This window comes from Gekko japonicus, unplaced genomic scaffold, assembly GCF_001447785.1.
Source record: "Gekko japonicus isolate JY-2015 unplaced genomic scaffold, Gekko_japonicus_V1.1 scaffold3476, whole genome shotgun sequence".
Taxonomy (NCBI): Eukaryota; Metazoa; Chordata; class Lepidosauria; order Squamata; family Gekkonidae; genus Gekko; species Gekko japonicus.
In genome coordinates, this window is record NW_015163714.1 from 108,740 (window position 1) to 121,504 (window position 12,765).

The 12,765-nt window shown below is 53.4% G+C and overlaps 1 protein-coding gene across 1 annotated transcript; it reads right to left on the minus strand.

Annotated features, from left to right (window-relative positions):
• Positions 1 to 357: 357 nt before the first annotated feature.
• On the minus strand, positions 358 to 7,104 carry LOC107107536 (whey acidic protein-like). The gene is made up of 4 exons (XM_015407848.1): positions 6,994 to 7,104; positions 4,821 to 4,964; positions 2,349 to 2,498; positions 358 to 1,515 (listed from the first exon to the last, which is right to left on the minus strand). Exons 1-4 carry the CDS (start codon positions 7,085 to 7,087, stop codon positions 1,238 to 1,240), a joined length of 666 nt encoding a protein of 221 aa, XP_015263334.1. The 5' UTR covers positions 7,088 to 7,104; the 3' UTR covers positions 358 to 1,237.
• Between the last annotated feature and the right edge of the window lie 5,661 nt (positions 7,105 to 12,765).

The window sequence follows — 12,765 nt, forward strand, 5'->3', positions numbered from 1 at the left end:
GACACCGCCCAGCATTCGCACCTTTGGCGCAGCTAATTCTGCGTGTGATTGCACCCATAGTTTTACATAGCACCTCCTGCGACGGGGACTGCAGTGGGACCCCATTTGATGGAATGTTTGTAAATAGACGGGCGGCATTACCATGGGCAGCCACAAGAGGGCAGCAAAAGGCAGTCATAGGCAACGCTCCCTCTAAGCTGTGGAGTCTTGTGAGCAAAAACTGTACTTTGTGAGCTACGGGCATTAAAAGTTGTGAGCGAGTGACTTGGCTACATGGCATAAATCAGTTTGCTCCGGAGCCCTCCTCCCTGAGCCAAGACAAAAACGTGTGAGCTGGAGGCTAAAAAACTGTGACCTAGCTCACACGGACTCAGCTGAGAGGGAACACTGGCTATAGGACTAACGGCCAGACTCAAATGGATCCCAGCAACGGCTGCCCTTGGGGGGTGGTGGCGCTGGCCCACCCTCCCCCAGGGGCCCCTCTCCGAGAAAGGGCCTGCCCGGGCTGTCCTTGGTGTTGCAGGCCTTCAAATCCGTGGCCAGAACGGACAGGTCTTGCAGACAGGCTGTCTTACGAGAGGCTGCCTTTGTGATGGTCTGGAGGAGAAGGAGCGATCCGTTCCACAGGGACCCACAACGCTCTCCCTGGTTGCTCCCCCCCCCCAAGAAGGCAGCCCTGAATTTGGGTGCCGAGCATCTCAGTGGCAGAGCCTCTGCTTGGCGTGCAGGAGGCCCCAGGTTCAATCCCCAGCATCTCCAGTTCAGTCCTGCATAGAGAGGACCGGGTAGCGGGTGAGGTGAAAGACCTAAGGCCCTGGAGAGCACACCATGCTGACCGCGATGCACCCAGGGTCTGAGTCAGTCAAAAGGCAGATTTGTGTATCCCCCACCCCCCGGCTTTTGGAACTGCGCGCCCTCACAGAAGAACCGGCTCTGAGGAGGTCCCCGCCAAGAGGGTGCTTGTATTCCCTAAACAGCCCACCACCCTTGTGGCTGCTCTGGGTTCAAAGGGGTAGCTGGATCCCAACAGGGGAGAGGGATGGATCCTGTGCAGGAGACGATGGGGAGCCGCTTCATGCCCGCGAGGAGAAGTCCTGAACGAGAGTGCGGCGCCTGCGTCCTTCTCAGCCCAAGCAGGCCGCGGAGCGTCTCGTTCTTCCCGGCGGCTCACAAGGGGAACCTTGCAAGGAAGGGGGGCTCCCCCTCCCCCACAGTGCACCAGTCCAACTCCCCAGCGTCATTTGCCTCCGCAGGCACAAGGAGACGGGTTGTTCTTCGGCCGCTGAGCCACGCCTCGCCCCGCCAATGCCCACAGCCGGGCACGGGCAGCTTCCTGGCCTGGGCGGCTGCCTTCTGTCCCTGCTCCGCTCCCTGGCTGGATTTGGAGGCAGTTCATGGAGGAGCCGGTGAAACAGCACTTCTCTGCTCCTGAACACTCCTGGTCGTGGAGGCAGGTGTCCGCGGAAGGGCCCGCGCTCTTCTGTGGCTGCCTCTTGGGGCATCTCCCGGGTTTCTCTGTAAGACATGGGGAGGAGGGCGGGGGGGTCAGTCCTAAATACTGTGTCAAGCCCAGAGTGGGTGGGGGTCAGGCACCTAGAAGCCCCTTCCAGTGGTTTCAGGCTGGAACACTTTCCCTATGAGGAAAGGTGAAAGCGCTTGGGGCTCTTTATCTTGGAGAAATGACGGCTGAGGGGGTGACGTGATCGAGGTTTATAAGATTATGCATGGGATAGAGCAGGTAGAGAAAGAGGTCCTTTTCTCCCTTTCTCACAATACAAGAACTCCTTGTGGGCACTCCATGAAATTGCTGAGTGGTCGGGTTAGAACGGATAAAAGGAAGTCCTTCTTCACCCAAAGAGTGATTAACACTTGGAATTCACTACCACAGGAGGTGGTGGCGGCTACAAGCATGGACGGCTTCAAGAGGGAATTAGATAAACATCTGGAGCAGAGGTCCATCAGTGGCTATTAGCCACAAGGTATAGATAGGGGCTCTGGGGCAAGGGATGCCCTGTCTTCTTGGTGCTTGGAGGGGCAATAGTGGGAGGGCTTCTGGAGTTCTGGCCCCACTGCTGGACCTCCTGATGGCACCTGGTATTTCTGGCCACTGTGTGACACAGAGTGTTGGACTGGAGGGGCCATTTGCTTGATCCAACATTGGCTTCTCTTGTGTTCGTATGAGGAATGGTTTGAATGCCAGACCAAGGGACACACTTTCCCTGGGGCACATTATGCACCCCCCCGTGGCCTGTTCTGGGAAACGAATCAGTTGTCCCAGAGAATTAATGTCAACGTCTACCCCGGGCACCCCGGGGGCTGGATCCTCCCGCAGGGCCGCCGCCACTGACCTGGAAGGGGAAGCCTGCAGGTCCGTCCACAGGGGCTCTCACAGCACTTCTGGGCCCCGGAGCACTCCTCGTCTGCCGCGCAGGTGGTCACACATGGGGCAGGCACATACAGCTTCTTCATTAGTGGGGAGGGGCAGATCCCAGGCTTATCTGGGGGAGGACAGGAAGGGGGCGGGGAGTCAGCAGTCATCCATGGCTGGAAAGCAAACCCACCGGCTACCCCAAGCCCTGGGTCCTGGACTGGGATGGGAACACATCCCCCCCCTGGCCACTGGGGCGAGATGGGTTGCCAGATCCGGGCCCTGGAGATTTGGGGGTGGAGCCTGGGGAGGACGGGGACTGCAGTGGGGCGCAGGGCCACAGAGAGTCCCTCCCTCCAAAGCCACCATTCCCTCCAGGGGAGCTGATTTATCTGTTGTTTGGAGATGGGCTGTGATTCCGGGGGATCCCCAGGCCCCACCTGGAGGCTGGCACCCTTACATCCAGCGCAGGGCAAGGGAAGCTTGAGCTTGGCACCACCTGGCAGAGGAGGGCACACTGGGGGTTGTCTGCCCCATGCTTGGCTTCTATGCCCCCCCTCATGCTTCCCCAGAGCCGCCCCGCCCCCTGCCCACCCTCAAGCTGCCCTCGCTAACCCCGTCCATCTGCTGAAAGGTGGTGATTTGGATGCCGGACTAAAAGCAGGGAGTTCTGGGTTCCGATCCCCACTTGCAATGAGCCTCACATTCCTGGGAAGACAGAATCATAGAATGTCAGAGTGGGAAGGGACCTTGCAGGTCATCTAGTCCAACCCCCTGCACTCTGCAGGAGCACAGCCGAAAGAGAGCCCTACAACAGACCCGGAAGAGGGTCATCCAGCCTCTGTTTGAAAACACCCAGCGAAGGAGCTTCCACCCCCCTCCCGAGGCAGACTGTTCCACTCTGACAGTTAGGAAGTTTCTCCTGATATTTAGCCAGTATCGACTCCCTTGTAATTCCCACCCATTAGATCTAGTCTTGCCATCCGGAGCGAGAGAGAATAGATCCGCTCCATCTCCTACATGACAGCCCTTCAGATACTTGAAGACTGCAATCATGTCCCCTCTAAGCCTTCTCTTTCCCAGGCTAAACAGACCCAACTCTTTCGGCCTTTCCTCATAAGACTTGGATTCCAACCCCCTCACCATCCTGGTTGCCCTCTTCTGGACACGCTCAAGCCTGTCAACATCCTGCCTCAAATGTGGTGCCCAAAACTGGACACAGGACTCCAGGTGAGGCCTGACCATAGCAGAAGAGAGTGGAATGACCACCTCCCGTGACCTGGAGACAAGGCTTCTGTGAATGCACCCTAAGATTGCATTAGCTTTCTTTGCAGTCACGTCCGAAAGCGAGACCCAGGGCAGCTCCTCCCCAGCTGAGGCTACCCCCTCAGGCCTGGGAGTTGGGGGGAGGGGGACAACACTCAGCAGGGGTCTTCCAGACAAGCTGAAGCTGGACAGCTACTGTGGCCAAAGCCTGCCTGGAAACCGGAATTTCTATCCCCAATCCCAGAACTCCTTACAGGTGCAGGGAAGGGCACTCTGCACACGCACATTCGTACTCATGCCTTCACTGTCACTTTGCTCTGTCCCAGGGCTGGCTGAGCTCTTCCCGGCAGCAGCCTTTGTGGGGTCCATTCCCCACCGGGCCCGGCCCACCAGGAGCCCGCCCCCTCCCCTCCACCCAGCGACTAAATTGCCGAGCGGTCGGGTTAGAACAGATAAAAGGAAGTCCTTCTTCACCCAAAGAGTGATTAACACGTGGAATTCACTGCCACAGGAAGTGGTGGTGGCTACAAGCATGGACGGCTTCAAGAGGGAATTAGATAAGCATAATCAGTGGCTATTAGCCACAAGGTATTGATAGGGGCTCTGGGGCAAGTGATGCTCTGTCTTCCTGGTGCTTGGGGGGGGGTGTCAACAGTGGGAAGGCTTCTAATGTCCTGGCCCCACTGGTGGACCTCCTGATGGCACTGGTATTTCTGGCCACTGTGTGACACAGAGTGTTGGACTGGATGGGTCTTTGGCCTGATCCAACATTGGCGTCTCTTATGTTCTCAATATGGAGCAGAGGTCCATCAGTGGCTCTTAGCCACAAGGTACAGATAGGGACTCTCAGTCTGGGGCAAGTGATGCTCTGCCTTCTTGGTGCTTGGGGGGGCCAACAGTGGGAGGGAAGGTATAGATAGGAAATTGGATAAACATATGGAGCAGAGGTCCATCAGTGGCTCTTAGCCACAAGGTATAGATAGGAACTCTCGGTCTGGGGCAAGGGATGCTCTGTTATTCTTGGTGCTTGGGGGGGTGGGGGCAACAGTGGGAGGGCTTCTAATGTCCTGGCCCCACTGCTGGACCTCTTGATGGCACCTGGTCTTTTTGGCCACTGTGTGACAGGGAGTGTTGGACTGGATGGGCCACGGGCCTGATCCAACATTGGCTTCTCTTATGTTCTCACCTCTGCTGGGCGGTGTGCAGCTGTGGCGGCAGGCGAACTCGCAGCACTTCATGGCCCCCTCGCACTCGCTGTCCGCCTCGCACTCCACGCTGCAGGGCGGCTGGTAGAGTCCAGCGGAGAAGGCGGGGCAGTAGCCGGATTTCCCTGCAAGCAAGAGAAGATGGCTGGGTCTAGGGTTGCCAACCTCCACGTGGCGCCTGGAGATCTCCCGCTGTTCTATGGGATCTCCAGATGACCAGGGGTCCCCGGGAGAAAGGGGCTGCTTCGGAGGGTGGATTCGAGAGCATCAAGCCCCATCCTTTCTCCCCTCCCAAACCCTGCCCTCCCCACAGCCTCCACCCCCAAACCGCCAGGAGTTTCCCAAACCAGAGATAGCAACCCTAGCTGGGACAGTACATAGAAGAAGAGATTGGATTTATACCCCACGGCCCTTCACTACCCAAAGGAGTCTCAGAGCGGCTTACAAACAATGTGGAGGAGTGGGGGATCAAACCCGGTTCTCCCAGATTAGAGTCCGCGCACTTAACCACGACACCAAACTGGCTCACTGGTAGGTGGGGGTGAGAGAGCTCTCTCGAGAACTGCCCTTGAGAGAACAGCCCTGAGAGAACTTGTAACTGACCCAAGGTCACACCAGCAGCTGCATGTGGAGGAGTGGGGGATCAAACCCGGTTCTCCCAGGTTAGAGTCCGCGCACTTAACCACGACACCAAACTGGCTCACTGGTAGGTGGGGGTGAGAGAGCTCTCTCGAGAACTGCCCTTGAGAGAACAGCCCTGAGAGAACTTGTAACTGACCCAAGGTCACACCAGCAGCTGCATGTGGAGGAGTGGGGGATCAAACCCGGTTCTCCCAGATTAGAGTCCGCGCACTTAACCACGACACCAAACTGGCTCACTGGTAGGTGGGGGTGAGAGAGCTCTCTCGAGAACTGCCCTTGAGAGAACAGCCCTGAGAGAACTTGTAACTGACCCAAGGTCACACCAGCAGCTGCATGTGGAGGAGTGGGGGATCAAACCCGGTTCTCCCAGGTTAGAGTCCGTGCTCCTAACCACTCCCTGTGTGAAACGCCATCTCCCCTGCATTTGCAGCAAGGATGAAAGCAAAGTGGAGAATCCCGGCCATGTGGAAACACACACAGTGATAATCTCAGATGAAGCGGAGGTCAGACGGAGTAAGATGGGTGAAGTGCCTGGGAGCAAAGCTCCCTCTAAGCTGTGTGGAGTCTTGTGCGCAAAAATCCTACTTTGTGAGCTGCTGGCATTAAAGAAGAAGAAGAGATTGGATTCATACCCCACCCTTCACTACCCCCAAAGGTGTCTCAGAGCGGCTGACAAACTCCTTTCCCTCCCCCTCCCCACAACAGACACCCTGTGAGGTGGGTGGGGCTGAGAGAGCTCTGACAGAAACGGCTCTTTTTCAAGGACAGCTCTTAGCAGAACTATGGCTTGCCCAAGGTCATCCAGCAGGTTCAGGAGGAGGAGTGGGGAATCAAACCCGGTTCTCCCAGATTAGAGTCCGCGCACTTAACCACGACACCAGACTGGCTCTGCCCAAGGAGAAGAGATTGGATTGATACCCCACCCTTCACTACCCAAAGGTGTCTCAGAGCGGCTGACAATCTCCTCTCCCTTCCCCTCCCCACAACAGACACCCCCTGTGAGGTAGGCGGGGCTGAGAGCTCTGACAGAAACGGCTCTTTTTCAAGGACAGCTCTTAGCAGAACTATGGCTTGCCCAAGGTCATCCAGCAGGTTCAGGAGGAGGAGTGGGGAATCAAACCCAGTCCTCCCAGATTAGAAGAAGAAGAGAAGAGATTGCATCTATTCCCCGCCCTTCACTACCCGAAGTTGTCTCAGAGTGGCTTACAAACTCCTTTCCCTCCCCCTCCCCACAACAGACACCCCATGAGGGAGGTGGGGCCGAGAGAGCTCTTGACAGAAACTGCTCTTTTTCATGGACAGCTCTTGTCAGAACCACGACTTGTCCAAGGTCATCCAGCCAGGTGCAAGCGGAGGAGGAGTGGGGAATCAAACCCGGTTCTCCCAGATTAGAGTCCGCGCACTTAACCACTGCACCAAACTGGGTGGAGCGAAGCCAGCCCACAGCTGCTCCCTGCCCCCACCAAGCACAACTTCGGCACGCCCCGCCTGCCTGGCCAGCCAGGAACTCACCGATCTTCTCCTCCTCCTCCCCATAGTCTGAGGCCTCTCCTCCACCCCACAGCGCCAGGAGGCCCAGGAACCACCAGAGAGCCTCCGGCTTCATGGTGCTCTTGGGATCCAGGCTGCAGTGCCAGTGGCCAGGAGGCAGCCAGGCCCATCTTTAAATTGCTTCCTGGGTGGGGCCGACTCCCACTGACCTGACCTGGCTCTCTCGGCTCCTCCTCCCCGTGTTTATGGATGGATCCCAGGGATGTGGGCCATCTCAGGACCAAACAAAGGAGAGGGGGGGGGGGGGGGGGGGAAGCAAAGCTCAGCCTGAAATGTACTGGAAATGCTACAAGGCTCAAGCTACAGCAAATAAAATGACAACAAAATAAATATTTCTTATATGGTGCACTCTGTTTGGTGCAGTGGTGAACTAACTCTAATCTGGGAGAACCGGGTTTGATTCCCCACCCCTCCACTTGCACCTGGCTGGATGACCTTGGGCAAGCCGTAGTTCTGATAAGAGCTGTCCTTGAAAAAGAGCAGTTTCTGTCAAGAGCTCTCTCAGCCCCGCCTACGTCACAGGGTGTCTGTTGTGGGGAGGGGAAGGGAAAGGAGTTTGTAAGCCACTCTGAGACTCTGAGTGAAGGGCGGGGTAGAAATCCAATTCCTCCTCCTCCTCCTCCTCCTCCTCTTCTTCTTCTGTAAAATTAAAAACACAGGGCCTGATGCTCTCCTCCAGATGCAAAGAAGCATCTTCTAGGCCTGCAGCGGGAGGCACTTCCTATCCCGGCAGGCAGCTGTTCTCCACATCAGTCAGAGGGAACACAGGCTGGTATTTGCCAAGATGAGCGAACATGAGCAGAAAGGGCAAGAAGAGACAGGAAATGACCACTCAGATGGGGGTCCGTGCAAATGAATCCTGAATCTGGAAACTGGTCAGTACAGTCCAGAAAAATCTACCCTGGCTGGGCTGGAAGGTCATAGAATCATGGAATGTTAAAGTTGGAACTGGGACCTTGCAGGTCATCTAGTCCAGCCCCCTGCATTCTGCAGGAGCACAGCCGAGAGAGAGCCCTACAACATACCCGAAAGATGGTCGTCCAGCCTCTGCTTGGAAACGTCCGGCGAAGGAGCACCCACCACCTCCCGAGGCAGTCTGTTGCACTGCTCAACCACCCTTACAGTCAGGAAGTTTCTCCTGATATTTAGCCGGTATCGACGCCCTTGTCATTTCCACCCATTCGATCTAGTCTTGCAATACGGAGCAAGAGAGAATAGATCCGCTCCCTCTTCTACAGGACAGCCCTTCAGATATTGGAAGACTGCAAGTATTCAAGTAGTTCAAGGTCTTGGGCAGTGATCCTTCCTGGCTGACAGGCATGAGGGACCTGCTGGGAAAGGCCCACGGGCCACCCCTCATCTGAGTCACCCCCTCATGCCCCCAAAGCCCAGCCAAGCTGTCCATTTCAAGATGCTTGCTGAGTGGTGACGACGAGAGCAGCCCCCAGGGTCTCTTCTGGGTCCTAGCTGCCCCCCCCCTGTTCACTGCTCCCATCTGTGGCCCCTCAGGGAGGGGAGAGTCTGCGAGGGCCGAACAGGCACATGGCTGCCCATTTACGGGGTCCCTCATTGCACTGCAAGACAGGCCCACGCCTGCACCCCTCTATCCAGGGAGGAGCTTGAACGTCTCTCCCCCGTGTGCCACGGATCTCCCTGCCCCCAGCCAAGTCGTGGGAGAAGTCGGCCTTTGGGAAGGAGGAACAGGAAAATGGCCCCTCTTGGGAAATGACCTAAAAGACAGCCTTGCCAGGAATTACTCAGACCCATAGTTATGGTGGGGCATTTGGGTGCTCCGCCCCCATTCTTAAAAGCACAGCCCCACAAGGATTTCTCCTGTAAATGCTTTCCCCAATCATTTTAGCACATATTTTAAAAGGTGTGCACTCCTTCAAGCAGAGGTGGGTGCTGTAGTTGTCTAATTCCTGCACTGAGCATGGGGGTTGGAGTAGGTGACCTCTAGGATCCCGTCTAACTCTGTGTCAAGAAACTAGTTTTGTTAGCTATAGATTACTACTCTTTCCTCCCATATCCCATAAGCCTTGTTTGGAGGTCTTTTACTGTAGCCGTTGTTTATTACGTCACCAATTGCCAGTTGTACTAGGTTTCAATATCATACTAAGTTTGGTGATAACAAAGCTATGTTTCATGTTAAATTGTTTCACAGAAATCTCTATCTCAGGGGTACAGTAGGATAACCCCCATTATGTGTTTTTAAGCATGTTATTCCAATTGTTGTTATTGTTACCTCATTGTTTCACTTAATAAAAACTGTTATTGAAAAAAAAAAGAAACTAGTCTCCTTGAAGACACTTTTTCTGCTTAAGTGTTGGCTTTCTTGGCTATAGAAGCCATCACCCCCACCTTCCGGCTTGTTCTCAGAATTGTTGCTTAGGCTAGAAGAAGTGAGTAACTTGCAGCAGCTGAGAACTGTCATCTAAAGTGGTGGACAGCTTGCAATTTAGAGATCTATCCTGGTAACAGCTTTCTATTGGCTAAATGGCTCTTCTTTCTGCACTGAGAACTTCAGCTCCACCAGAAAAAAAATTGCCCCACGAGCCACAAACTCCTGGCTACGGGCCTGGAATTATCACATTGGGTCATTCGTTGTTATGGACAGTCCAGAAGTTATCATGCTCAGCCTGTTGAATTCCTGCATTTTCTGTAAAACTAAGCAGGAGCCTGGTGGCACCTTAAAGGCAACCAACATTTATTCCAGCCTGAACTTTGTTGAGTCATAGCTCAAATCCTCAGATGCCTGAATGGCACATCCATGAGGTCAATGCTTTAATATTCACAGAATATTAAATGTGCATGCATATTAAATGGAAACATGCGTGCCTGAATACGTACGGGGTGCGTGTTACAAAAAGAGCTTGGCCTTAAAACCACATCTGCTCAGAACGGATGAGGGCCACTCCCAGCTGATAGGCAGCCTACGATTAACATAAAATGTAGTGCAGGATAAAGCAAAATAATCAGACATAAGAGGAAGTTACAGATGAACTAAGGGTGAATTATGGAAGACATTACACCTATAATGAGTATGGAATCCCATGTCTTTATTTAAGACCGGGGGGGGGGGGGAGAAAGAAACAATCCTGAACTGGCTAATGAATTCTAATTCTGCAATTTCTTGTTGGATTTTCCTTTGACTTCCTTTGAAGGGGATCAGCAACAGAATGCATTGGAAGGACAAAATGTTCGCCCCTTGGCTTCTGAATATTGCAGTTTTAATGTCGGATTTGTGTACATTTTCCCTTTTGCACAGAAACTGACATGCACATTGTTATGTACTGGGACTGGAACATTCCAGGACTGTTTCTGCCAGAGACTGGTTGAGCTTGGAGCTCTAGAACAATAGCCCACCAGGACTCGGGAGGTGACCAATGAGGAATTAAAGGTTCTGACAATGGCCTATCATTAGTAGCTGTTTGGGGAAGCGGATGGAGTTGCATGCTATTTAAACAGGGCCGTTGCCACGGCTTTTTGTTTTTTGTTCTTGCCGACTCATTAATAAAGGAGAGCTGATCATTGGGCTTGGGGTCAGACCTTCTATGGAACCCAGTATTTAACACATATTCACTGTGGATAGCAGAAATTGTCAGACGAAAGAACGTCAAAGGGAGACTTCAGAGCGAAATTGCTGAATTAGAGTCCCGGTCACACGGGCCGGAAAATGCACACGCGCGCGGGGGGGGGGGGGAGAGGTGGTGTTTGGCCCAAGGGAAACCCAGAGCAAAGTAACATGCGGCAGCCCAATCACATGTCCCGTGGAGATCCCATGGGTATGCCGTTAGGTGCCGATAACACCGCTATCCTGCAGCACAGCAAAGAAGCGGCGCGATGCAATCACATTGGCAATCGCTAGGCGCCACTTCTGTGGCAAACGGGAATTTTTCCCCCTCACCAAAGTGTGCGCATGTGCCAGTGGGCGTTTGTGCACATCCTGTGGAGACTTTAAAAAAACCAAACATCCGGTTTGCGATGGGACATGGGCGGGCACCGGATGCCACGGATTCCAGCAGAAACGCAATCAGACACCCGCCCTTGCCCCGCGCTTTTTGGAAACTAGTACATCGTATGTACTAATTTTTTACTCTGTATCTTCGGCAAGAAGCCACGGGTTAGCCATGGGTGCACTACGCTTCCCAGATGTTGCGGTGTGATCGCACCTGGAAAATCCGCCTATTATCCGTATCTTTAGCGCGGCAAATCGTCCGTGTGAATGGGACCTAGAATTAAGAAAAGAAGAAGAAGAGGAAGAAGAGAAGGAGGAGATTGGATCTATACCCCACCCTTCACTCAGAGTCTCAGAGCGGCTTACGATCTCCATTCCCTTTCTCTCCTCCCCACAACAGACACTCTGTGAGTCAAGTGTGGCTGAGAGAGCTCTGAGAGAATTGCTCTTGAGAGAACAGCTCTGAGAGAACTTGTAACTGACCCAAGGTCACGTCAGCAGCTGCATGTGAAGGAGTGGGGAATCAAACCCGGTTTTACCAGATTAGAGTCCGCTGTTCTTAACCACTACACCAAAGATCCCTTCTGGAACAGACCAGTGGTCCATCTAATTCAGCATCCTGTCTCAGACAGCAACCAACTCTCTGAAGGACTAACAAGAGGGCTGTTGCGTACTGCATAGAGGCAGAGACCTTTCTCTGATGTTGCCTTCTGGCACTGGAATTCACAGCTTCACTGCCCCTGAATGAGGAGGTTCCCTTGAGTCACCATGGCTAGTAACCACTAATAGAACCATCCTTCATGAATCTGTCTGATCTTTTAAAGCTGTCTAGGCCAATGGCATCTACTTCTGCTTCATTGACTATGCTAAAGCCTTTGACTGTGTGGATCACAACAAACTATGGTAGGTCCTACCAGACCACCTCACATGTCTCTTGAGAAACCTGTATAAGGGTCAAGAAGCAACAGTTAGAACCGGATATGGAACAACTGATTGGTTTAGCATAGGAAAAGGAGTACGACAAGGATGTATATTGTCACCTTGCTTATTTAATATATATGCAGAGTACATCATGCGAAATGCTGGCCTGGATGAATCACAAGGGGGAATTAAGATTGCTGGGGAAAAGATCAACAACCTCAGATATGCAGACGATACCACTCTAATGGCAGAAAGTGAAGAGGACCTAAAGAGCCTCTTGCTCAGGGTAAAAGAGGAGAGCGCAAAAGTGGGCTTGAAGCTCAACATAAAAAAAACTAAGATCATGGCATCCGGCCCCATCACTCCTTGGCAAATAGAAGGGGAAGTCGTGGAAGTGGTGACAGACTTCAAGTTCCTGGGATCCCAGATCACCGCAGACTGTGACAGCAGCCATGAAATTAAAAGACGCCTGCTCCTTGGGAGGAAAGCGATGGTGAATCTAAACAGCATGATAAAAAGTAGAGACATCACCCTGCCAACCAAAGTCCTCATGGTCAAAGCAATGGTATTCCCAGTAGTCATGTATGGCTGCGAGAGTTGGACTATAAGGAAGGCCGAGCGCCGAAGAATAGATTCTTTTGAACTATGGTGCTGGAGAAGACTCTTGAGAGTCCCTTGGACTGCAAGAAGATCAAATCAGTCAATCCTAAAAGAAATCAACCCTGACTGTTCCCTGGAAGGCCAGATAATGAAACTGAAGCTCAAATACTTTGGCCACCAAATGAGAAGGGAGCACTCACTGGAGAAGACCCTGATGCTGGGAAAGATTGAAGGTCAAAGAAGACGGAGATGGC